Source organism: Thalassophryne amazonica, chromosome 13, assembly GCF_902500255.1.
Source record: "Thalassophryne amazonica chromosome 13, fThaAma1.1, whole genome shotgun sequence".
Classification (NCBI taxonomy): domain Eukaryota; kingdom Metazoa; phylum Chordata; class Actinopteri; order Batrachoidiformes; family Batrachoididae; genus Thalassophryne; species Thalassophryne amazonica.
In genome coordinates this window covers 73,029,830-73,057,798 of record NC_047115.1, presented here as the reverse complement: position 1 = coordinate 73,057,798, position 27,969 = coordinate 73,029,830, and the positions used below count along the sequence as shown (strand labels likewise).

The window sequence follows — 27,969 nt, the reverse complement described above, 5'->3', positions numbered from 1 at the left end:
TTGCTCTGTCCTTTGATGCCAAGTGCCCTGTTATTTTAGTAATGTTGGATTTGACAGCGGCATTCTATACGGTCGACCATTCTATTCTTTTATCACGACTTGACCAGTGTGTTGGTATTCGTGGTACAGCACTGAAATGGTTTAAATCGTACCTAGCCAACCGAACATTTTCTGTAATGATCGGTGACTTCCTCCATTGCGCCTTTGTTCTGCGGTGTGCCTCAAGGCTCGATTCTTGGCCCTTTATTATTTTCATTGTACATGTTGCCACTGGGATCTATTATAGCCAGGCACAATCTTACTTTTCACTGTTATGCAGACGATCTACAGATTTATTTGCCTGTGATCTCGAACACAGCAGGTGCTCTTCAAGCCCTCATCAACTGTATTGCAGACATAAAGTTGTGGCTAGGTCAAAATTTTCTCCATTTAAATGAGAAGACAGAATGTATTTTAATTGGCGATTGCGCCACTAATTTTAACCACCTGCCTGCTAAACTGAAAGCCACTGTGAAAAACCTCGGGGTCACCTTTGACAGTGGCATCAGATTTGATAAGCAGATTGATAGTGTGGTCAGGACCAGTTTTTATCAGTTGCGTCTCTTGGCAAAGGTTAAACCTTTTTAAACCGTGCAGACCTGGAGAAAACCATTATTATAACCATATTCACGCTTTTATCAGCTCAAGGATCGATTATTGCAATGCACTTTATGTTGGGATTTCCCAGTTGTCTCTAACGGCTTCAATTGGTTCAAAATGCAGCTGCACGTTTTTTAACAAACACTTCCCGTCGCCAACATATCACTCCAGTTTTTTATTCTCTTCACTGGCTCCCTGTTTCTTTTAGAATTGATTTGAAAATTTTGCTCTTTGTCTTTAAAGCTCTTAATGGTCTTGTCCCTTCTTACCTTTCCGAACTGTTGTGTATTCGTAACACAACCAGTGCCTTAAGGTCTACAGACCAGCTTTTACTGGAAGTCCCAAGAACCAGGTATAAGCACTGGGGTGATCGAGCTTTTTCTGTTGCTGGGCCTAGACTCTGGAACAAACTTCCCCCTGACATGAGAACCATGACAGACTTTAATCTTTTTAAAGCTTGACTCAAAACTTGTTTGTTCAGACTGGCTTTTGATACTTATTAAGCAGTGATGGTGTATTTTTTTTTCCACTTTATTTTTTGAATGTTAACTGTTTATATACACTGTCTTTTCCTTGTTTGATTTTAATGGAAAGCACTTTGTGCACCTTGTGTGTTGTAAAAGGGCTCTATAAATAAAATTTGATTGATTGATGGTGGATCCTTGATCTCTTGACATAAATAGAAATAAACAAAATCTGTAGTTTTTCTCAAAAGCATTTCCTTTCAGACAATAATGGCATGAATGTCTTTCCATACATCTGAGCTGAACTCAGATGGTTGCTGGAGTCTGCAGGTCTGTAGCCATACAGTCTTGGGCTGCTGCACATCAGCGCAGGACTCTCATTTTGTGAGGGAGAAAAAAAAAAACATTTTGATCAGTTGCAGTTTATTGTTTGTATTACGTTTGGAAAGAGGTGTCATTTGATTTAAATGGTGATTCGCTTTGAAGTTATAAATTCCGAGCGGATTCGACTCAGCAGTAGTGATGGGTATTGACAACCGGTTCCTTTCGGGTATCGTTAAGAAAAGATTCAATCCACCGACATCAGTAACCTTTTTACTTAACGATTCCCTTATCTGTCCTTCAGAGTGGCCGTTGTTTTTGAGGATGTTTGTCAGGAAGATTATAATTTCTCTACATTGATTACAGACTGTGCAGCGGGTCTGTAATCAACTTTTCTGCAGTGCGGCTTTGCTTTGAACCTTGAACCAATCGAAGCAGTGATTCGCAGATCGAAGCAGTGCTTCGATCATTGCTTCGTTGATTCATTTTTTTTCTTTCACTTATCTTAATTTTCCCCCGCTAAAACCCTAAAGAGCATATGGCTGTGAGTATTATTTACCTTTTTTTATGTTAAACCGACCTGTTATGGTCTTCTGAAACAGTTGATTGATGTATTTTATAACTTAAAAACGGGACCGATGCTAATACGTTAGCATGTCTATGGCATTTTCAATGTTAAAGTTAGCATTTCCCTTAGGCAGTATTATTAGATGGCATTGCTTAAATTTTCATTGTTTGCGTAACAATGAAAATTTAAGCAATGCCATCTAATGATACCCAGCTTTATCTATCCATGAAGCCAGAGGACACACACCAATTAGCTAAACTGCAGGATTGTCTTACAGACATAAAGACATGGATGACCTCTAATTTCCTGCTTTTAAACTCAGATAAAACTGAAGTTATTGTACTTGGCCCCACAAATCTTAGAAACATGGTGTCTAACCAGATCCTTACTCTGGATGGCATTACCCTGACCTCTAGTAATACTGTGAGAAATCTTGGAGTCATTTTTGATCAGGATATGTCATTCAAAACGCATATTAAACAAATATGTAGGACTGCTTTTTTGCATTTACGCAATATCTCTAAAATTAGAAAGGTCTCGTCTCAGAGTGATGCTGAAAAACTAATTCATGCATTTATTTCCTCTAGGCTGGACTATTGTAATTCATTATTATCAGGTTGTCCTAAAAGTTCCCTGAAAAGCCTTCAGTTAATTCAAAATGCTGCAGCTAGAGTACTAACGGGGACTAGAAGGAGAGAGCATATCTCACCCATATTGGCCTCTCTTCATTGGCTTCCTGTTAATTCTAGAATAGAATTTAAAATTCTTCTTCTTACTTATAAGGTTTTGAATAATCAGGTCCCATCTTATCTTAGGGACCTCATAGTACCATATCACCCCAATAGAGCGCTTCGCTCTCAGACTGCAGGCTTACTTGTAGTTCCTAGGGTTTGTAAGAGTAGAATGGGAGGCAGAGCCTTCAGCTTTCAGGCTCCTCTCCTGTGGAACCAGCTCCCAATTCGGATCAGGGAGACAGACACCCTCTCTACTTTTAAGATTAGGCTTAAAACTTTCCTTTTTGCTAAAGCTTATAGTTAGGGCTGGATCAGGTGACCCTGAACCATCCCTTAGTTATGCTGCTATAGACTTAGACTGCTGGGGGGTTCCCATAATGCACTGAGTGTTTCTTTCTCTTTTTGCTCTGTATGCACCACTCTGCATTTAATCATTAGTGATTGATCTCTGCTCCCCTCCACAGCATGTCTTTTTCCTGGTTCTCTCCCTCAGCCCCAACCAGTCCCAGCAGAAGACTGCCCCTCCCTGAGCCTGGTTCTGCTGGAGGTTTCTTCCTGTTAAAAGGGAGTTTTTCCTTCCCACTGTCGCCAAGTGCTTGCTCACAGGGGGTCGTTTTGACCATTGGGGTTTTTACGTAATTATTGTATGGCCTTGCCTTACAATATAAAGCGCCTTGGGGCAACTGTTTGTTGTGATTTGGCGCTATATAAATAAAATTGATTGATTGATTGATTAAGCAGTTGCAGCTGTCAAGCGTTTGTTGTCGTAAAAGAGTCAAATGTATTGCAAATTGTAATTTTTTTTTATTTATTTTTGTTTATATATTAATAATCTAATGATTAATTATTATATACAATTTTAGAGAAAGAGACAAAAAGAACCTGAATAGAAACGCAACAGAAAATATAAAACCAACTAACAATGAACATACATAAATAAATATACATACATACATACATACAGAAATAAATGTTTCCTGTGAACACCTAGTGACTCTTAAACCTCCATTTCATCCCTGTTTTATTTAAGTTTAATGACAGTTTGTTTCGGTCAAACCATATTTTCAGTGTGTTAATTTCTTCAGTGATTTCCTTCAGAACTATCTGCCAAACTAGAAAACTGCTGCATCCTAGTAAGAACAGAATATTACTGGAATTAATTTGAATAAGGAAAGTTGTTTTTTTTTCCTCACCAAAATGGATGCCGCACTCACTGCAGTTTATTGTCTGGAATAGTCCCAGATTGCATTTCAGAGCTTCTAAAATTCAAACATTTTCATGCAGGTGTTGCTGGGGGCAATTTTGGGTTTCAGCTTTTTTTTTTTTTTTTTTTTTTCACCACTTTCATCCCTGAATGTGTCAATCGTGAGTCACTTTTGTGCGGATTAAAGTTATTAACTGGGACTCCTGTCTTGGTGCGAGAAAGAAAGGAGAATCGTCCTCCGTTCTGTTCACACAGCTCCAAATGCTGAGAGGCTGTCTGCCGAGTCAAGTTAGAACGATAGAGAAAAGATCATTTTCCCAACAAACATCCTCAAAACAACGGCCGCTCTGAAGGACCGATAAGGGAATTGTTAAGCAAAAAGGCTATCGATGTCAGTGGATCAAATAATTTCTTAACAATACCCGAAAAGAACTGGTTCTCGATACCCAACCCTTGTTGTGTGTCAGGAGGACTTGCAAACATGGACATGATGGCTGATGTTAATGGAATAAGGGAGTTTTTAATTTGCCAACATACAGAAGGCAGCCATAGCTTGCACTGGAGTTACTAATGGGCACGGCCTCTCCGGAGAACTGTGGAAGTAGGCTATGAAAACAGAGCAGACTATGAAGCATTTGTAAAAGAAATTTTTAACCAGGCGACGCAGCACCACTGATTTATGTTCAGCCTGCTTACAGATGAATTGAAGCATATATTTTCTGAATACCTACACCATGTGCTGCCGCAATTATAGCAAGTGATGGCATGCTCCAGACACTGTTCTGATGAGGTTTTCTGAGGTCTATAGTGGCTGACTGTTAGGTATGGGAATTCTAAGATTTTAATGATGTCAGTGCTATTATCTGTTCTGAATATTGTGTTTGCGTAGATTCCCTCCGGGTGCTCCAGCTTTTCCCACATCCAAAGACATGCAGGTTAGGGGGATTGGAAATTTTAAATTAACTGTAGGTGTGCCTGTGGGTGTGAATGTGTTTGTCTATATGTGGCCCTGTAACAGACTGGCGTACTGTCTAGGGTGTACCCCGTCTCACGCCCAGAGGCGCCAGTGCTCCGTGACCCTTAATTGCAGTAAGTTTTTGAAGATGAGCGAGCGAGTGATTCCTGACCCAATTTTCTATGAGGAAAAAAGTGCACCTACACAGGTTTCCAGCACCATTACGCAGCTATTTTATTTGAAATCCCAAACAGAATACAGGTAAAACTGAAGGGACACTGCCATCTAGTGGGCTCAGATATAAAGTTAATGTACCTTCTATCAAACTTCTTAAAAAATACTGACATAAATCATGAGAAAAATGGCATGTTGGCCTACTTTCCATGTACAGTGGTGTTCAAAATAATACCAGTGTGTTTTTTAAAAAGTGAGTAAAGCTCAAAATCCTTTTATTTCCGAACACGCAAATGATTTGGGAACACTGCCCATTGCATTCCAAATCAAAACATGAAGAATTTGTTATCACTACAGAGAGTGAAGAAAAGGGAATTTTAGGCTGTTCAATAAATAAAATATAGCAGTGTCTGCATTTTTCTTGCTGTGAAAAAAACAGGTGTCACCATACGGGGCTGTACGCTTAGTTTTTTCACTAGGAGCACAGGTGCTCCTAGTGAAAAAATTTAGGAGCACAGATAAAAATTTAGGAGCACTGTGAAATTTCTTGATACAATTTTATTATTAATGCAAAGACATACTGTACAGAGTACCTTTTCCACACACACATGCACATTTTATATGATTCTATTGTTGTATTTATTTCATTGTTTTTTACTTCCTTTTCTATCGTTATTTACATCATTGCTTTTGTCAAAGTTCAAACCTGAGTAGAAAAATAAGACCAACCTGTTTTCAGGCCCAAACATTTGTTTGAGAAATAAAAATGGAATGTTTTCCTATAAATAATTATGATGGCTTTTAGAACTAACAAATTTAATTTTAACGATCAACCTCCGAGGTTGGACACATAAGAAATTATTAATAGTGACTGACCAGTATTTCACAGTTCCTCTGATCACGCCTCTTCGTCCTAGCGCTGTCACGTCTTTTTCCACTGACTCACACCTTGCTGCAGGTGTCGTTTTCCGAGTGAAGAACACAGTTATGGGTAGTTGTTGGTGCTCTTTTTGTTCTTCTGGGCGAGAAGATTCTTATAAACAGTCACGCAGAACACAATGTGCGTGCTCTCCCTTCGCGGTGTCGCGAGCGGCTGCTTGATGAGGCCGCGGAACACAATGCACTGTAAAAAAAAAAAAAAAAAAGCATGCAAAATTGGACTAAAAAAATCCGCGAAACAGCGAGGCCGCGAAAGGTGAACCGCGTTATTGCGAGGGACCACTGTATTTATTTTAGGAGCAAAATGCAAATGAAAGGGTTGAAATATTCTCGCACACGTGCGCCCGTTTAATTTTTTTTCCTCGCACAATCAAATTTTAGGCGCAATATGTGAGCAAAACGCTAGCACTGTACAGCCCTGCCATAGTGTGAAGTCATTATGTATGTTAGTTATGTTAGTCATTTTATTATCATTCTTATTTATTTTCATATTTTCATTAAAATCTAGTTCAAGTAATAATGAACTTTTTCTTTCTGAGGAGTTTCTGCTTCTCTTTGGGAACAATTTTCACCAAATAGGATGTCTTTGTCAACACCACCACTGAGCATGTTCTTGCAGTCCAGTTGCTCACTGTGTTGCACTTGTGGATCTTCTGTGCTGCAATGTTCAATGTATGTGCAAAGCATTCAGTGTTGACGCTTCTTTACAGCCCCATCCATGTTTGCATTGTCCACAGTGGCTGCAACAACTTTCTCTCTAAAATGCTGTCAATTTCTTCAGCCACCGTTGCACCTGTTGGTTTTATAGACTGCTTTTGTTTGAAGACCTTCTCCATGATCTTACCCTCCTTAACAAAATGCATGGTCACTGTGAGGCAGTCAACCTGAGTCAGGCTTGTCTGTGCATCGGCTGCCTTTGAAATGGTTCACTTTTTATTTTTTATTTTTTTTCATCAAGTTGACACCAGGCAGGGATCAGCCAGTGGGTCAGACTCTCTTGCTGGCGGCTTATACTTTGGGTTTAATGTCAACTCCCTACACATGTGAATGAAATACAAAACTGTTTAAAGTAGAATATCACATGCAACTTGACAGTTCTAAATCATTTTAAACCTTGTTTCAGAAACTATTTTTCTAAAAATCTTATTTTTCTATCAGGCTATGGAAGACTATGTAACTTAGCAGAAAAATGGTTCTTCTACTGTTGAGAGGGTGCACTCTCTCGATCAACATCTAAAATGGAGGAAATGAGAGAATATTTGTATAGTTTTCACTTTCACTGAGGTTTTCTTTGGCAAAAAAAAGTGCTGCACACATGCTTATGTTATTATAACAAAGAATATTTACTATCATTGATTAGAGATGAAGTGCTCCATTGGGAAACAGCAGGAGCACTCATGCTGCATGTGTGAAGAGCGTCAAATATATGGCACTCCTGGTGAATAAAGATGTTTCAGCATGTTGCTGTTATTTCCACCCTTATTTGAAAAAATGATTGTACAGACATTACAACAAGAGCAGGACTCGTCAATAGTGCTCGTCTGCTCAACGTTTGCCAGTGAACGGTGCTATCGGACTAGTGCTCCATGCTTCTGTCTTGCCTGACTTGGCAGGTTGATTTTCAACTCCATCGAGAAGGACATCTGGTCAAAAATCAATGTATTTCAGTGATGCTGTCTGTGCCTCTGTGTCCTGTCTGCAGGAGAAGGGAGAGGGGCAGTGGGTCAGCCTGCTGTGTAGATGTCTCTCAATGCAGTGACGACACAGCGAGCAGAGTGCACAGTTTTACAAACCTATTTTTAAACTTTTCTTTGAGTCTGCTCTGACTGTTTGTGAGTGTCCTCGCTGTGGTTAAACTAAAAATGGAGCTGCAGACCCACAATGTATTAACAACAAACACTAATGTTTTTTTCCTCCTAAACTACACTTAAAATCACTTTCTGAGGACGACATGATGTAAATGTGCTCATCAAACCAATCGGGTTGCTCTTTCCACATGAATGCGCAAATTCTTGATTGTTCCTGCTTGGACTGCAAACCAGGGGCAAATCCAGATGGAAAGAGGGTGTTGTGGGGAAGGGGGGGGGGTGCGCCCTTCACAACACCCCTTGATTAAAGTTCTACTTTAGAAGACATTTTTCATAATACTACCACTTATCATTATAATAATCATTTTAACAACTAAAATGTTTAAATCAGTATTTCTCCGGGCGTAAGTTTCACTGTAGTTCTGGACTAAGCTTAAGTGATCAGCCATAAATTTAGTCAATTTAACTTTTTTGCACAGCTAAAGTGGTATGTGAAGCAATGTCTTTTTTGAATGAAATGTCTAAGCTTGGGCATTACTGGGTCTGTTTGGGGTTCTAGTTTTAAAATCAGGTCAGTTAGGATGAGGGAAGCCAAAAATATGTAAATGATTATAGTTCTTGTGGTTTGTAATCTTATCAAACAAACATGTAGGTTGTGATATCAATTTTGGTTAAAAACAAAGAAAATACAAATTCAACACACATTAAGCGGTACAACTAAATTGAGGAGGATCTGGGTGAGAAAATGGTAATCAAAAAACTCTCCAGAATACATCCCAAGACATCATCCCCAAGCTCGGTTGTGCGGCATGAAAGCTGCTGCAGCACACACTCACATGGCCTCAATTCGGATGATGGACTGTTTCAAAGTTTAGCGTACATAAACAATCAAATGTATGTGTGGTTGTTTTAATTCTGATGTGTGCCATTATTACATTCAACTAGTAGTAATCGTTTCTTATTTGCTGTATTTTTGTCTGAGGTAATTGGGTGTGATATGAATTGCCCTTTTAGGGATCAATAAAGTTGTTTGAATCTTGAATCAAAAACTTAAGATTTGCCTTTAGCGTCACTCTGTTTTGGTGAAAGAAAATCTTTTGTACCACTTCATCATGAAGCTATGTAACTGGGGATACAAAATGCAAAACATGCACAATTTCTCCAATCACAGCCACAGAAGCCTATAACATAGTCTTCTGGGTTGTCTGGGTGTCTTGGTGGTTTTCCTCACTCTTCTCCTTCTTGTACAGTCACTCAGTTTTTGAGAACTGTCTACAACACTCAGATTTACCATAGAGTGCCATACTGTTTGTATTTCATCATAACTGATGTAACTAAAGTCCAAGACACATTCAGTGACTTGGAAATGTATCTTGTATCAGAACTGATTATTTAGAGGTATTAAACCAAAGTGGCTCATTATTTATGCAACCCATCATCTTGGCTTTTATATTTTTATTAATTTATATGAAGTTGTAGAGCTTTGCTTTGAGTTTGAGTTAAAGGAAGATAATATTAGAAATTTTTATATTGAAGCCTGATTTTTATTTTTTGTATTTGAAATGGCATAAACAAATTTAAAATGTGTGAAATATCAAGTGGCACAATAATTTTGGAGGGCACTGTAGTTTAGGTAGTGGAAGAGTAATGCTAATTGTTATGTGACATGTCTAATAGAAACACTGTTTTCACAGAGAGGAAAGTAACTGGAGGAGAGCGGTTCCAGATGAAGGAAGCAGCTGGAGAGACTCTCGTCGAGATGACGCAGACCGTGACCGTGATGACCGCCAAAGTGACCGTCGTGATAGAGACCGCCGAGATGATCGTGAACACAGAGGCCCACCCAGAGATCCTGACGAGGGTAAGTTATGCGTGATATGAGAATGACGGAACAAATCCAAAACATTAAGTTGAAAAGTTGGTGCCTGACGCTTATTGGATAAATAAGGCATTATAAATTAATTACAGTGGTCCCTCGTTTATCGCAGGAGTTGTGTTCTAAAAATAACCCGCAATAGGCGAAATCCGCAAAGTAGTCAGCGTTATTTTTTTTTTACAAATATTATAGATGTTTTAAGGCTGTAAAACCCCTCACTACACACTTTATATACTTTTCTCAAACAGGCATTAACATTTTCTCACTTTTCTCTCCTGTGTAAACACTCTCTTTTTTCTTCTGGGCGAGAAGATTATAAACAGACACACGCAGAACACAATGCGTGTGCTCTCCTTTCGCTCACTGCCTCCGGGGGTACGGATGCGGGACCCGCAAAGAATCCAAGTCATGGCCATGGAGATCTGCGGCTGCGGTTACCAAGACCATGCAGCGGGCGCTGCGGATTTTTCTGCAAGAAGTCTATCCTTGCGGGCTGGCAGAGTGCTCCGCATCAAAACAGCGAGATAGTCTCTGGACCTGTTGCCAGAGTTGTCCGCAGCTCTGCACAGCAGAGAGGGGGGCGGTGTGAGTGGCCCGCTGCTGTGTTTACCGAGCCCGCAGACTCAGTAAGCGCATTGGAGGCAGTGAGAGCAATCGCGGTGATCCTGACCGGTGCCGCGACCGGCCCGCCTGATAAGGACGCAGAACACAATGCGCTGTTAAAAAAAAAAAAAAAAAAAAAAAAAAGCATGCGCAATTGCACTAAAAAAAAAATCTGCGAAACTGCGAGGCCGCGAAAGGTGAACCATGTTATAGCGAGGGACCACTGTATTTGAATAAATGTGGCATCATTATGAAATATGATTTGCTTTCGAAATAAATGAAATATGGTGTTGTGATCGCAAAATTGTATGAACAAGCTCAGTTGTGTAACTTACCTTTGTGTGCACGACAGAGTCCATTCTTCATCTTCTCACCATTGATGGTGAGAAGATGGCCTCTACTGGTGGTTGGCTCTCACTGCGGTATTGTATCACTTCCTGTTCCGGAGCACAGCGGTGTTTTTCTGTATCTGTTAGCTGTTTAATCTGCGCAGTTAGATTGATCTAGTTACCTAGATAACGATTTGTTTCACAGTGTAATCTTCACGTGCCTTAACTAAAGCACTCCCTCTGCTGAATCACCTCTAAATTATTTACACATTATTCACTTTGTGTGTTTTTAGGAATCCGCTAGCTTAGCGCAGCTACTAGCTCTTAGCCGGTTTAGCATGGCGGCTTCTCCTGTCTCTCCCGCACTTTTCTGCTCTGGGTGTGAAATGTTTAGTTATTCCTCGGCCTCCTTTAGCAGTAATGGTACTTGTAATAAGTGTAGCTTATTCGTAGCTTTTGGAGGCCAGGCTGGGCAAATTGGAGACTCGGCTCCGCACCATGGAAAATTCTACAGCTAGCCAGGCCCCTGTAGTCGGTGCGGACCAAGGTAGCTTAGCCGCCGTTAGTTTCCCTCTGGCAGATCCCGAGCAGCCGGGAAAGCAGGCCAACTGGGTGACTGTGAGGAGGAAGCGTAGCCCTAAACAGAAGCCCCGTGTACAACGCCAACCCGTTCACATTTCTGACCGTTTTATTGGCTACTCTGTTTTGAGAAATGTGAAGTTAGCGACACCAGCAACCATAGTCAATTGTCTTCCGGGGGCCAGAGCAGGCGACATTGAAGGAAATTTGAAACTGCTGGCTAAGGCTAACCGTAAATTTGGTAAGATTGTAATTCACGTCGGCAGTAATGACATCCGGTTACGCCAATCGGAGGTCACTAAAATTAACATTGAATCGGTGTGTAACTTTGCAAAAACAATGTCGGACTCTGTAGTTTTCTCTGGGCCCCTCCCCAATCGGACTGGGAGTGACATGTTTAGCCGCATGTTCTCCCTGAATTGCTGGCTGTCTGAGTGGTGTCCAAAAAATGAGGTGGGCTTCATAGATAATTAGCAAAGCTTCTGGGGAAAACCTGGTCTTGTTAGGAGAGACGGCATCCATCCCACTTTGGATGGAGCAGCTCTCATTTCTAGAAATCTGGCCAATTTTCTTAAATCCTCCAAACCGTGACTATCCAGGGTTGGGACCAGGAAGCAGAGTTATAGTCTTACACACCTCTCTGCAGCTTCTCTCCCCCTGCCATCCCCTCATTACCCCATCCCCGTAGAGACGGTGCCTGCTCCCAGACCACCAATAACCAGCAAAAATCTATTTAAGCATAACAATTCAAAAAGAAAATATAATATAGCACCTTCAACTGCACCACAGACTAAAACAGTTAAATGTGGTCTATTAAACATTAGGTCTCTCTCTTCTAAGTCCCTGTTAGTAAATGATATAATAATTGATCAACATATTGATTTATTCTGCCTTACAGAAACCTGGTTACAGCAGGATGAATATGTTAGTTTAAATGAGTCAACACCCCCGAGTCACACTAACTGCCAGAACGCTCTTAGCACGGGCCGAGGCGGAGGATTAGCAGCAATCTTCCATTCCAGCTTATTAATTAATCAAAAACCCAGACAGAGCTTTAATTCATTTGAAAGCTTGACTGTTAGTCTTGTCCATCCAAATTGGAAGTCCCAAAAACCAGTTTTATTTGTTGTTATCTATCGTCCTCCTGGTCGTTACTGTGAGTTTCTCTGTGAATTTTCAGAACTTTTGTCTGACTTAGTGCTTAGCTCAGATAAGATAATTATAGTGGGCGATTTTAACATCCACACAGATGCTGAGAATGACAGCCTCAACACTGCATTTAATCTATTATTAGACCCAATTGGCTTTGCTCAAAATGTAAATGAGTCCACCCACCACTTTAATCATATCTTAGATCTTGTTCTGACTTATGGTATGGAAATTGAAGACTTAACAGTATTCCCTGAAAACTCCCTTCTGTCTGATCATTTCTTAATAACATTTACATTTACTCTGATGGACTACCCAGCAGTGGGGAATAAGTTTCATTACACTAGAAGTCTTTCAGAAAGCGCTGTAACTAGGTTTAAGGATATGATTCCTTCTTTATGTTCTCTAATGCCATATACCAACACAGTGCAGAGTAGCTACCTAAACTCTGTGAGATAGAGTATCTCGTCAATAGTTTTACATCCTCATTGAAGACAACTTTGGATGCTGTAGCTCCTCTGAAAAAGAGAGCTTTAAATCAGAAGTGCCTGACTCCGTGGTATAACTCACAAACTCGCAGCTTAAAGTAGATAACCCGTAAGTTGGAGAGGAAATGGCGTCTCACTAATTTAGAAGATCTTCACTTAGCCTGGAAAAAGAGTCTGTTGCTCTATAAAAAAAGCCCTCCGTAAAGCTAGGACATCTTACTACTCATCACTAATTGAAGAAAATAAGAACAACCCCAGGTTTCTTTTCAGCACTGTAGCCAGGCTGACAGAGTCAGAGCTCTATTGAGCCGAGTATTCCTTTAACTTTAACTAGTAATGACTTCATGACTTTCTTTGCTAATAAAATTTTAACTATTAGAGAAAAAATTACTCATAACCATCCCAAAGACGTATCGTTATCTTTGGCTGCTTTCAGTGATGCCGGTATTTGGTTAGACTCTCTCTCAGATTGTTCTGTCTGAGTTATTTTCATTAGTTACTTCATCCAAACCATCAACATGTCTATTAGACCCCATTCCTACCAGGCTGCTCAAGGAAGCCCTACCATTATTTAATGCTTCGATCTTAAATATGATCAATCTATCTTTAATAGTTGGCTATGTACCACAGGCTTTTAAGGTGGCAGTAATTAAACCATTACTTAAAAAGCCTTCACTTGACCCAGCTATCTTAGCTAATTATAGGCCAATCTCCAACCTTCCTTTTCTCTCAAAAATTCTTGAAAGGGTAGTTGTAAAACAGCTAACTGATCATCTGCAGAGGTATGGTCTATTTGAAGAGTTTCAGTCAGGTTTTAGAATTCATCATAGTACAGAAACAGCATTAGTGAAGGTTACAAATGATCTTCTTATGGCCTCAGACAGTGGACTCATCTCTGTGCTTGTTCTGTTAGACCTCAGTGCTGCTTTTGATACTGTTGACCATAAAATTTTATTACAGAGATTAGAGCATGCCATAGGTATTAAAGGCACTGCGCTGCGGTGGTTTGAATCATATTTATCTAATAGATTACAATTTGTTCATGTAAATGGGGAATTTTCTTCACAGACTAAGGTTAATTATGGAGTTCCACAAGGTTCTGTGCTAGGACCAATTTTATTCACTTTATACATGCTTCCCTTAGGCAGTATTATTAGATGGCATTGCTTAAATTTTCATTGTTACGCAGATGATACCCAGCTTTATCTATCCATGAAGCCAGAGGACACACACCAATTAGCTAAACTGCAGGATTGTCTTAGACATAAGGACATGGATGACCTCTAATTTCCTGCTTTTAAACTCAGATAAAACTGAAGTTATTGTACTTGGCCCCACAAATCTTAGAAACATGATGTCTAACCAGATCCTTACTCTGGATGGCATTACCCTGACCTCTAGTAATACTGTGAGAAATCTTGGATTCATTTTTGATCAGGATATGTCATTCAAAGCGCATATTAAACAAATATGTAAGACTGCTTTTTTTGCATTTACGCAATATCTCTAAAATTAGAAAGGTCTTGTCTCAGAGTGATGCTGAAAAACTAATTCATGCATTTATTTCCTCTAGGCTGGACTATTGTAATTCATTATTATCAGGTTGTCCTAAAAGTTCCCTGAAAAGCCTTCAGTTAATTCAAAATGCTGCAGCTAGAGTACTGACGGGGACTAGGAGAGAGCATATCTCACCCATATTGGCCTCTCTTCATTGGCTTCCTGTTAATTCTAGAATAGAATTTAAAATTCTTCTTCTTACTTATAAGGTTTTGAATAATCAGGTCCCATCTTATCTTAGGGACCTCATAGTACCATATCACCCCAATAGAGCGCTTCGCTCTGACTGCAGGCTTACTTGTAGTTCCTAGGGTTTGTAAGAGTAGAATGGGAGGCAGAGCCTTCAGCTTTCAGGCTCCTCTCCTGTGGAACCAGCTCCCAATTCGGATCAGGGAGACAGACACCCTCTCTACTTTGAAGATTAGGCTTAAAACTTTCCTTTTTGCTAAAGCTTATAGTTAGGGCTGGATCGGGTGACCCTGAACCATCCCTTAGTTATGCTGCTATAGACTTAGACTGCTGGGGGGTTCCCATAATGCACTGAGTGTTTCTTTCTCTTTTTGCTCTGTATGCACCACTCTGCATTTAATCATTAGTGATTGATCTCTGCTCCCCTCCACAGCATTATCTTTTTCCTAGTTCTCTCCCTCAGCCCCAACCAGTCCCAGCAGAAGACTGCCCCTCCCTGAGCCTGGTTCTGCTGGAGGTTTCTTCCTGTTAAAAGGGAGTTTTTCCTTCCCACTGTCGCCAAGTGCTTGCTCACAGGGGGTCGTTTTGACCATTGGGGTTTTTACGTAATTATTGTATGGCCTTGCCTTACAATATAAAGCGCCTTGGGGCAACTGTTTGTTGTGATTTGGCGCTATATAAATAAAATTGATTGATTGATGAGAGAAAATTGGAAATATACAGTTGTTTAGCCATAGAAGCTAAGGTACTCAGAGGTTCACTTTCCCCACATTTTATCTTACAGCATTATTCCAAAATGGAGTAAATCCATTTTTTCCCCTCAAAGTTCTACTCACAACACCCCATAATGACATGGAAAAAATGTTTTTATTATTATTATTATTTTTGCAAATTTGTTAAAAATGGAAAAACTAAGAAATCACGTGTACATAAGTATTCACACCCTTTGCTCAACACTTTGTTGATGCACCTTTGGCAGCAATCACAGCCTCAAGTCTTCTTGAATATGATGCCACAAGCCTGGTGCACCTATCTTTAGGCAGTTTTTCCCATTCCTCTTTGCAGCACCTCTCATGCTCCATCACGCTTGATGGGGAGCGTCGGTGCACAGCCATTTTTTTTTTTAGATCTCTTCAGAGATGTCCAATCGGATTGAGATCTGGGCTCTGGCTGAGCCACTCAGGGACATTCACAAAGTTGTCCTGAAGCCACTCCCTTGATATCTTGACTATGTGCTTAGGGTCATTGTCCTGCTGAAAGATGAACTGTCGCCCCAGTCTGAAAATACTTTAATTCCTCGTGGCTGAAAAAAAGTTCCTCCGTGACACCGCACTTTGCGCAACAGTTCCTCCGTCAGAACTTAGATCAGGGTTTCAGTGGCGGACGTTGTCCATCAGGTTGGTGAGTTTCAGCCCTTGGTGTGGGTGTTTAGGCCGATGAGAGACCGGCTTGGTCCGCTACAGGTGTTACCTCTTTGTGTTCGGACCCTCCGCTCCTCCTCCACAAGCTGCAATTTGGGCAGGAAGTTGACTCCTCGTTAGTGGCTCATTTACCACAGGCTTCAGGCTATCCTGTCTGAACGCGAGGAAATTAGCCCATGAGCCACAAAGAAAAAAAAAAAGTTAAAATTATACCATTTTGCCTCTGTGTTGTGGAGATGCCACACAGCACTGTGTGCGAATCAGCGCACACATCATGCTCATCAATATAACATGTTCCGCTTTTGGGGGAAAAAAACATTTACGTATGTATTTGTGTATGTTACCGATTCATATTTAATTAAAAGTAACAAAAAATAAATAAAAATAGTGTGGAGAGTGAAAGGCTGTTTATCTCAGTGTCACACACATTGTAGATAAAAACAGAAACAGGCTCACAGCTGATTACACAGAGAAGCTTCTTTTCATCAAAAAGAATCTGCCCCTCACATTTTCAAAAAGGCTTAGTGCTCACAGACAGTTACTGATGAACACTTCCAGTTATATTCCTGGTGTTTTATATTTTATAGTGCTGAAGTCCACAGGGTACATTTACTTGCACCCTGCTCAGAGTGCCACTCTCATTGGACCAACATCTCTATTTTGAAACTGTGGGATAGCTCGCGCCCACAGATTGAACTCGCCGGACTACTTTCACCACCCTGCTCAGAGTGCCACTCTCATTGGACCGACAACGTACAGAATGTGTCTCTTCCCAGATAGATCTTTCAGTGCAGCTTCTTGTTCTGACTTTAACACGAAGTTAACATCCAAGTCTTTCATCACAACTGTCAATGGTAATCAAACCATTCCAATCGTATCTTTCCAAATTCTTCTGCATCAAACTCCATCGTGTCAATGTTTACAATGTGCTTGAGCAATAACAGGTGAAGTTGCTCATAAACTTTAAGTTTCTTAAATATTTATTATGGCCACTCTTAAAACTTCAGTTATCTTTATAATTTTATTACTGGTAAATTTTAGAATTAATTTAGATGATATACTCATTATTTCACAGGAATATATCACAATTATCTGGGAACTACTTTTTGCGCAGGAATTCAAGCACGGTGGCCGCGGGCGTGTACTAACACAGAATACTCAGAAACTGAACAGTTGTTCGGCCATAACGAGAGCATCCACTTTTAGCTTGCCATAAGCTAAGCTAGTGCCGCTCGTGAGAGTGTGATTTAAGTCAGATCTCTGGCAGTGTCATGTTTAAGAAACACACAATGTTAAAGGACAGTTTGTTGTAGTCAAAAAGTGAAGTGTTTTAAGTGAAATGTTTGCAAATAAAAAATAAATACTTCAATGCTAATATACCCTTGGCGGTATGAGCATTGTGTTGTGTAGAATTAGTAATTATTAGGTTCCAAAGACTAAGTTTGCAGCGAGCAACCAGATTGTGATGCCATGGTACAGCTCTACTCTGATTGGCTGTCACCCCCCCCACTCAAACACTAAACTTAACACTAACATCTGCTAAATGTCTTTTAAATCACTTCAGAAGTATTATGTTCTAAAAACAGCGTATTCTGTTTTAGAAGTGTTTATTTCTCACTCACTTTTACATAATATATGACAGAGGATATATTTACACACAAACGAAACAGAGTTTTGCTAGCAACCTGTGATGTCACCACACTAACGTCTGCTAAATGTTTTGTAAATCCTTCCAGCGTGTTAATCAGGTTACAAACACAGCGTTTTCAGTTTTAGAAGTGTTTATTTCTCGCTAGCTTTTACATAATATATGAGAAAGGTGTTATGGCTAGCCAAAAACGAAGCAAAGCGACAACAGGAAGCGACATCACCACACTCATGCGCTAACGTCCACGAGATCATGCCATAAAATTAGGTACAGAATGACATTTTAACGTCTTAAAATACCTCTTAAAATAGGTCAAGGTTAACCATCTTTGAACTTGTCCAAGTTCTGTGTCCCAAGAATGTTCCCTGTGAATTTAAAGACTGTGGCAGTAATAGGACTGGACCTATGCTGTACACAGACAGACGGACAGACACCAGGTCTTCGCAGTACCTGATGGCCACATGTTGGCCTCAGGTAACAAAGCAAATGATATTAGTAGCAGTTAGAGCCAAAAAGTAAGGAACAACTGATGAATAAAACGTGTTTTCAAAGTCATCATAAAACTGTAATAGTATCATTAAGTATTCGTATCAGTACTTGGTATCTATGAGTACCAAAATGTATGTACTCGTACTTATACTCAGTCTGGAAACAAGTCGTATTGGTACATCCCTACCTTTTACTAAGGAGTGGCTTCTGTCTGGCCACTGTATCATACAGACCTGACTGGTGGATTGCTGCAGAGATTGTTGTCCTTCTGGAAGGTTCTCCTCTCTCCAGAGAGGAATGCTGGAGCTCTGATAGAGTAACCACCAGGTTCTTGGTCACTTCCCTGACTAAGGCACTTCTCCCCACATCTCTGTGTAGCTCGGTGGCTAGCTCTAGGAATAGTTCTGGTAGATCCAAACTTCCTCCATTTATGGATGATGGAGGCCACTGTGCTCATTGGTACCTTCAGAGCAGCATAAATGTTTCTGTACCTTTCCCCAGATTTGTGCCTTGAAACAATCCCGTCTGAGGTCTACAGGCAATTCCTTTGACCTCATGCTTGGTTTGTGCTCTGACATGCACTGTCAGCTGTGGGACCTTATATCTAGACAGGTCTGTGCCTTTCCACATTGAATTTACCCCAGGCGGGCTCCAATTAAACTGTAGAAACATCTCAAGGGTGATCAGTGGAAACAGGAAGTACCTCAGTTCAATTTTGAGCTTCATGGCAAAGGCGGTGAATACAACCCCTGGCAAAAATTATGGAATCACCGGCCTCGGAGAATGTTCATTCAGTTGTTTAATTTTGTAGAAAAAAAGCAGATCACAGACATGACACAAAACTAAAGTCATTTCAAATGGCAACTTTCTGGCTTTAAGAAACACTATATGAAATCAAGAAAAAAAATTGTCTCAGTCAGTAACGGTTACTTTTTTAGACCAAGCAGAGGGAAAAAAATATGGACTCACTCAATTCTGAGGATTAAATTATGGAATCACCCTGTAAATTTTCATCCCCAAAACTAACATCTGCATCAAATCAGATCTGCTCGTTAGTCTGCATCTAAAAAGGAGTGATCACACCTTGGAGAGCTGTTGCACCAAGTGGACTGACATGAATCATGGCTCCAACACAAGAGATGTCAATTGAAACAAAGGAGAGGATTATCAAACTCTTAAGAGGGTAAATCATCACGCAATGTTGCAAAAGATGTTGGTTGTTCACAGTCAGCTGTGTCTAAACTCTGGACCAAATACAAACAACATGGGAATGTTGTTAAAGGCAAACATACTGGTAGACCAAGGAAGACATCAAAGCGTCAAGACAGAAAACTTAAAGCAATATGTCTCAAAAATCGAAAATGCACAACAAAACAAATGAGGAATGAATGGGAGGAAACTGGAGTCAACATCTGTGACCGAACTGTAAGAAACCGCCTAAAGGAAATGGGATTTACATACAGAAAAGCTAAACGAAAGCCATCATTAACACCTAAACAGAAAAAAACAAGGTTATATTGGGCTAAGGAAAAGCAATCGTGGACTGTGGATGACTGGATGAAAGTCATATTCAGTGATGAATCTTGAATCTGCATTGGGCAAGGTGATGATGTTGGAACTTTTGTTTGGTGCCGTTCCAATGAGATTTATAAAGATGACTGCCTGAAGAGAACATGTAAATGTCCACAGTCATTGATGATATGGGACTGTATGTCAGGTAAAGGCACTGGGGAGATGGCTGTCATTACATCATCAATAAATGCACAAGTTTACGTTGATATTTTGGACACTTTTCTTATCCCATCAATTGAAAGGATGTTTGGAGATGATGAAATCATTTTTCAAGATGATAATGCATCCTGCCATAGAGCAAAAACTGTGAAAACATTCCTTGCAAAAAGACACATAGGGTCAATGTCATGGCCTGCAAATAGTCCGGATCTTAATCCAATTGAAAATCTTTGGTGGAAGTTGAAGAAAATGGTCCATGACAAGGCTCCAACCTGCACAGCTGATTTGGCAACAGCAATCAGAGAAAGTTGGAGCCAGATTGATGAAGAGCACTGTTTGTCACTCATTAAGTCCATGCCTCAGAGACTGCAAGCTGTTATAAAAGCCAGAGGTGGTGCAACAAAATACTAGTGATGTGTTGGAGCGTTCTTTTGTTTTTCATGATTCCATAATTTTTTCCTCAGAATTGAGTGATTCCATATTTTTCCCCTCTGCTTGGTCTAAAAAAGTAACCGTTACTGACTGCCACAATTTTTTTCCTGATTTCTTATAGTGTTTCTTAAAGCCAGAAAGTTGCCATTTGAAATGACTTTACTTTTGTGTCATGTCTGTGATCTGCTTTTTTTCTACAAAATTAAACAACTGAATGAACATCCTCCGAGGCCGGTGATTCCATAATTTTTTGCCAGGGGTTGTACTTATGTAAATGTGATTTTTCATTTTTAATAAATTTACAAAAATGTCACAGACTTTTTCACATTGTCATTATGGGGTTTTGTATGTAGAATTTTGAGGAAAAAATGTTTTATTTCATCCATTTTGGTATAAGGCTGTAACATAATAAAATGTGGGAAAAGTGAAGCAGTGTGAATAATTTCCGGAGGCAATGTAGGCTCACTGAGACTGGCATATCGTGCTGTACACCTCTTGTATGTTTGTATATAATTTATTTATTTATTTTTGAGGATTGGTTTTCTGCATGATTTAGCAGTAGCACTGTTTACATATCTGTCTTGGATGTTACTGTAATTCAAGCATATATATATATATATATATATATATATATATATATATATATATATATATATATATATATATATATATATATATATATATATATATATATATATATATATATATATAAAGGTTCAGAGTGACTAAATGTACTGCCTAACTGTGTACTTATATTCTTGTATGAGTTTGTATTTCTACTATTTTCTCAAACCCTGGACGAGATTGAGTGAACAAAAATAAACCAGTCATTGTCACAAGCCCCCTTGAATCGTCCTCAAACTTGCTAAAAAAAAGTCATGAAAAGCAGTGCTTTCATTCAGTTTTAACAAAGGCAGAGAAACTAAAGTAATAGCAGAGCCACTGTGACGATGCTGTTGTGTTGTGGTTACCAAGTCTGGGAGTGTGTGCTGGTGCTGCGTTTCCCTGCATCCACCATACCACAGAACCACCTTGGGTCCTGGATGGCAACTGTCCAGACAGATAACCGGGCTGTCCTCGCCTTTTGAAAGTAACAGTCTCACTGTGAAGTGTGCGATTGTGGCTTTTTCCAGCCACTGGCATCCTCAGCAATCAGCACCTGTATTGGATCCCCAGAAAAATGCCATGTGGCCAACATGTTGAAACTGATGCCACCACACAATGCAAGTGATACTTCCCACCTTAGTCTCCCTGAGGAACCACTCATTTTGCACAAAGTCATTCATTCCAGTGGTACCCTCTTTCCAGGGACCTCATGTCTCCATAATGTCTTAAAAAAATATGTTCATATTTTGCCAAATGCTACCAAACTGATAAGACGGCAATTCACAGTGCAAATGGATAATGACACCATAACATACTGCTGATTGCTACCGATTCATCAGGTCAGACTGTTGCTCTGCAGACCAGCATACAGGTTTCAGGTTATGTTGCAAAAATGCTTTATTATTTGTTGCACACACCACGTCCAGCTTTGTGGCAGCACTCTGGGGTCAGTATTTTAAAAACTGTAAAAATGGACACAAACTTGCCCTTCTGAGCGTTGTGTTGTATTCAGCCAACAGATGTCAGTGTTGCTCTGTTTAATAGAGCTCCAGCAGGTGTCTCCTGAAGGCAGCCTCTCATTTGGACACAAGCTGCACTTTGGCGTTAATGCTCTGCTTCAGTGTCTTTGCCTTTTATCTAATGAGCACTTTTTATTTTTCAGGAGGCTCTTGGCGCCGTGGTGATGATAAGCGGGAGGAGCGAGACCGAGATCGTCCAAAGGATCGGGATACTGAGGGAGAAAAGAATTGGCGCACTGACAAGGAGAGCGCTCGTCGCACCAAGAATGAGACAGACGATGACGGATGGACTACTGTCCGCCGCTGAGTCTCAATTTGCGTAATGATAAAATGTCCTGATATAATCATTTTTGGCACCCTGTCAGCCCCACGTTCACCAGTTATGACAACAGAGAAGCATTAATGACATTAGTGTCACTAATGTCATTAATGAAACATGTCTACATGAATAAATCAGGGTGAAATCCCTTTCTCTGACTTTCAGCTGTTTTGAAGACATCAAAAAAGGCTAGTTAGCTTGTCCCCGGTGGTTTGGAGTGTTATCACATGAGGATGAATCTTTGTTGAAAACAATACACCACCACTTTTCCAGATTGATTTGATGTTCAATAAATGGTCTCTTTTAAATGATAAGCTGTTCTACCAGTGTGCGGATACAGACGAGTTTCTCATCTGCTTCCATGATTTGTGGCTCTCAGCTAATCATTCTTGAAGCTTCTTAATCTATTAAATAGCAAAATTTTCATTCTGAGATGCATGTTGGAGTACTGGACTGACCTCACTTGATATTCCTTGTGCGGTTCTTTCTTGCTGCAGTCACAGGTGTTAGCCCAGGTTGCATGTGTGCAGACAAAACCTTCATTAATAAAGATGTTTGCTGAACAGTTATGCTTTGATATTGTTTTAAACAGCCTTTTTTTTTTTTTTTTTTTTTTTTTTTTTTTTTTTTTTTTTTTTTTTTGTAAATGCACAACACACCTGTCTGTGATGTGGTTTCAGGCAAGAGGATAAAGGTAAAAAAAAAACAAAAAAAAAAAAAAAAACCGCGAAATGTACTTGTTGATGGCTTCATTTTAACATTATAAATGGATTAACTCATCTTCGTTTAGCTGCACCTTCCTCATTGTCAAACTTGGTAAATGTTCAAAGGCTGGTAGGACACTTGTGACACCCGTCACTGAAATATTAACTTTGTGTCTTTGCCTGTGAGGTAAACAGAGGCGGCTACACACTTTTTTAATGCAGGTGCTATGGGGGAGCTTAGCATTTTTATGAGGGTGCTATGAAATAAGGGCTAGTGTGTCGTGACGGCACTCTGCTACACCTCTGCCACGTTCATGGGCGTGCGTACACATAACGACGTTCTGATTTGGGACTGTCACTGATGACATGCAGAATGAACAAAATCACACACAAACCGAGGCTACTGTTCAATACAAATATCCACAGACCTACACATGTAGCCTGTAACCTCAGGGGAAATTGCCAATGGGAGACAGAAAGAAAATCTTTCACCTACTACTGACGTCTACAGCAAGTCTGGGTGATTCTTTAATTACAGGCACTATTGGCCTTGTAAATGTAATTTCCACCACACCATTGCCTTACAATATAAAGCGCCTTGGGGCAACTACCCAAACAATCTTTCATACAAACTGTTTAAAGGGACATTACATTGTTGTGGTGGAAATTACGGCAATAGTGTGGGACAACTACATTTTGTTTAAAAAAAAAATCACAACAGTTGTATGACATTGAATACCCCAATTATGTTTTGATTATTTTACTGATATTTTATTCAGAGATATTTTAAAACATTAGAAAAAAACATTTTTTTTACCATTCATTTTTATCATTGAAGATCAAAAGTCTGTGTGTGGGACAAGCACAAAACAGCAATATTTGCATATAATGATGCTGAAAAAAGGTGAAAAAGTCATCAGACTATTAGAACAAATTTCTTAAAACACTTTAATTGTAAAGATAACTATAAAAGTGTGAAATTTTCCCTTTTTTCTGTTTTTCATACAATATGATCAAAGGACATAAGTGCCCGTAGTCTAAGAATCACCCCACTATGCTTCTGTTGTGGTTAAGAGCAAAAGCATCAATGATTTGGTTGCTGTCCAGGGCCCGTGTTCTCCGAGGGTTAAATACCAGGAGTGACACTGGGCCACTTGTTTGTCTGTCCCCACTGCTCTTCCTCAGGCGACACAGACCACTAGATTCCGGTTCCACTCATGGATATTTGGGAAGCAAAAACCCATCCATTTCAGAAACTTGAAAGAGACTCCACCTACTACAGTACAAGATGTCATCATGACATCATCAAACATGATGTCATAGAGCGTCATGTTACTCTCATTTTGTGTAAGTCAATCAGTTATGTTGATGAATGTTTATTTTCTTTTATGAGAGAAATATTTATCTGAAAACGCCAGATTTGTGTCTTACTGTGGAAAACTATTCTGAAAGGATGATGTTATTGTCCTGCCTCTAACCTCGGCGGCTCATAATGGACATCATGTTTACAGTGAAATTTAGCTGTTTGTTTTTAATTCTTTTTTTTTTTTTTTTTTTTTTTTTTTTTGGGTGGTGGTTGGTCAAAGCCCCAGCGTTCTTCAGCTCAGGCTGAGAAACACACCCAGAGTAGACACTGAGGTATTTATTAAAAAAAAAAAAGCAACTTCCATCAAAAGAAATTACATTTCCAGACATCATCTTCCAAAGCACAGGCGTCATATGGAACAGTTTTCAGCTGTGATGATGAATTCCGGCAACAAGTCAGATTAAAAGATTTTTTTAATCTGTGTGCCACCTTCTACAGCTATAGCTTCCAGTGCTACACTGATTAGCTCTGTCACCTCCATTTTTGTCTGGAAGCATTATAGCGCCACATACAGGCCTGGCCTATGTATTACATCATTTTCAAGCAGTTTCGTCATATGGGTTTCACAGCGTCTGTGAGAATGGAACATTTTTTGAAAATGACAGAAAAAGATTGTATAGGGATGTTGTGTTTCATTGTGGACAAGGTCTCAAAAACGGGATGAAATTTAAACAATAAATGAATTATTTTTTGGAGGGTGCTATGACTAATCCAGAGGGAGCTATAGCGCCCCCTGGAGGTAAAAACAATCGATGTACAATAGTGGCAGGTGTTATGTACCTGTGAGAAATTTTGTTGGGTTTTTCATTTGTTAATACTGTCGTACCTATTCAGAATGGGTAAACTTATGCTATGCTAACAATAGCTAACAACTGCTTCTGCACTTTCTGTTACTGTACGTGCTGCTGCCCCCAGTGGTGAACAAACGGCAAGCACAAGCAGTGTCGAAATCCTGAAGAAGGTCCCTGTGTTTCATACAATATGTAATTGAAGATGCGCAATGTTGCCATTGGCTATATACGAGTATATATAGCCAATGGCAACACACACACACACGTGTATATATATATATATATATATATATATATATATATATATATATACAGTTGTATGCAAAAGTTTGGGCACCCCTGATAAGTTTAATGATTTTCCTTTATAAATCATTAATGTCTGCATCAGACGTTTCAGTTAAATATATAGCAGACAAACACGCTGATATTTGAGAAGTGAAATGAAGTTTCTAGTATTTACAGAAAGTGCAATAATTAAACAAAATTGGACAGGTGCATAAATTTGGGACTCCTTTATCATTTTATTGATTTGAATAAATGCAGCACTAATTACTGGAACACAAAATTGGTTTGGTAAGCTCATTGACTCTTGACCTCCTTACACAGGTGAATCCAATCATGAGAAACGGTATTTAAGGTGTCCATTTACAAATGTTTCCCCTCTTAACATCTCTTCTAATGACATGGGTGCCTCTAACTACCTCTCAAATGACCTGAAAACAAAGATTGTTCAGCATCATGGTTTAGAGGAAGGATACAAAAAGCTAAGAAAAAGCTGAGAAACGGTATTTAAGGTGGCCATTTGCAAATGTTTCCCCTCTCCCCACACCACAAACAGTCACTTGAGGTATGCTAATGCACATTTGGACAAGCCAGTTTCATTTTGGAATAAGGTGCTGTGAACTGATGAAACTAAAATGGAGTTATTTGGACATAAGAGGCGGTATGCATGGCTGAAAAAACACACCATTCCAAGAAAAACACTTGCTACGTACAGTAAAATTTGGAGGTGATTCCATCATGCTGTGGGGCTGTGTGGCCAGTGCAGGTACTGAGAATCTTTGAGGGTCACATGGATTCCAGTCAATATCAGCAGATTCTTGAGAACAATGTTCATGAATCAGTGACAAAGTTGAAGTTGCGCCGCGGCTGGATCTTTCAACAAGACGACCTTAAACACTGCTCAAAATCTACTAAGGCATTCATGCAGAGGCACAAGTACAACTTTCTGGAATGGCCATCTCAGTCCCCAGACCTGAATATTATTGAAAATCTGTGGTGTGATTTTAAGCGGACTGTCTGCTCAGAAACCAACAAACCTGAGATGTTTTGTAAAGAAGATTGATCCAAAATACCTTCAACGAGAATCCACTCTCACTGGAAGCTATAGGAAGCGTTTAGAGGTTGTTATTTCTGCAAAAGGAGGATCTACTAAATATTGATGTATTTTTTTTTTCTTTTGGGGTGCCCAAATTTATGTACTTGCCTAATTTTGTTTAAATAATTATAGCACACTTTCTGTAAACACTATAAACTTCATTTCACTTCTCAAATATCGTTGTTTGTCTGCTATATGATATATTTAACTGAAATTGCTGATCCAAACAACCAATGATTTCTAAAGGAAAATCATGAAAATTATCAGGGATGTCCAAACTTTTACATACAACTATATATATATATATATATATATATATATATATATATATATATATATATATATACACACACACACACACACACACACACACACACACACACAGCGCATTTACGCGTTGCAGCCGCTAGAGGTCAGAAAAACTCCGCGAAGTGGTGGTTCGCTGGAAGCGGCGTGTCTGTCCAACTCGTCCACTGATCCCAGTTTGTTAGCACACACGCACAGCCACATTAAAAACACGTTTGCACGGCAACAATTTTTTTTTTTAAATTTTGCACCCCGTGTTAATCGGATTAATTTTGATAATTTGTTTTGGTCACTCTTACAATATAAAATCTTATCTGGAAAATATGGAATACTATAAAGAATGCAATATTCTTTTTCATTGGATTCGTCATTTGCGTGCAGAAACTAAGATTGTGCTTCGCGTATTATTTAAAAACAAATATTCTTCTGATGTTATATTGTGCATAAACTTTGTAGAAATAAGAAACGGCTGCATACGTACCAATATTTGAGTATAAAAGTGCAACTTTGAAAAATAATGCGTTGAATATTACATTGAATACATTCTAAGACATTATAGAAATGTTTTTAAAATGTTACAATATAAGTAATAATCCAATGAGGAATTTCATAGGGTAATTATTGATAGGAGGCCCACCGTGCCCTCCGTGCGCGCCGTGGCGCCGTGCTGGATCCACGCGTGCGGGTACGAACACCCGCGTCCTTTTGTCCACATTAAGCAACTTAACCCTAAGAGCTGCTATGTCTTACAAATTAAATATATTTATTTAAATAATTTCTGACACCCATTCAGGGAATTTTGTTTTTTTTTTATTTCGTTCCAAATCTCAGGAAATAAAAACGACGAAAAACAAAACGAACAATTTGTGTTAAAAAAGCATTAACATCCGGAAATAAGCCTCTGAGGGTGTGATTTAATTTGAAGGAGCCGGTTGATGTTTTTATTTTGTCCGTTGGTAAACCACGCGCACTGGGAGCCTGTCACGGGCCTGAGCTGTGTTGAGCCCTTTTTTTTTTTTTTTTTCCACGAGTGTGTTGTTAAAAGTCCTGCAGTTGTGTGCGTGCGTGCGTGGTGCGCGCCCGCGCGGGAGAGAGGGACTCCTCTGTGGACGAATCGGTTCCGTGTTGCGCGCCGGAGTCCGCCTCTCCGCGCCCCTGCTTCCCATTGACGCACTTTTTAAGC

The 27,969-nt window shown here is 39.7% G+C and overlaps 1 protein-coding gene across 2 annotated transcripts in view; it reads left to right on the top strand.

Annotated features, from left to right (window-relative positions):
- The window catches only part of eif3s10 (eukaryotic translation initiation factor 3, subunit 10 (theta)), a 54,739-nt gene extending 31,929 nt beyond the window's left edge, over positions 1-22,810 (top strand). For both annotated transcript variants that reach the window (XM_034184307.1, XM_034184306.1), the window contains exons 21-22: positions 9,501-9,667; positions 22,066-22,810. In XM_034184307.1, coding sequence (XP_034040198.1) covers positions 9,501-9,667; positions 22,066-22,229 — 331 coding nt within the window. In that variant the 3' untranslated portion in view covers positions 22,230-22,810. The remainder of the gene's footprint in view (positions 1-9,500; positions 9,668-22,065) is intronic.
- Positions 22,811-27,969: the final 5,159 nt, after the last annotated feature.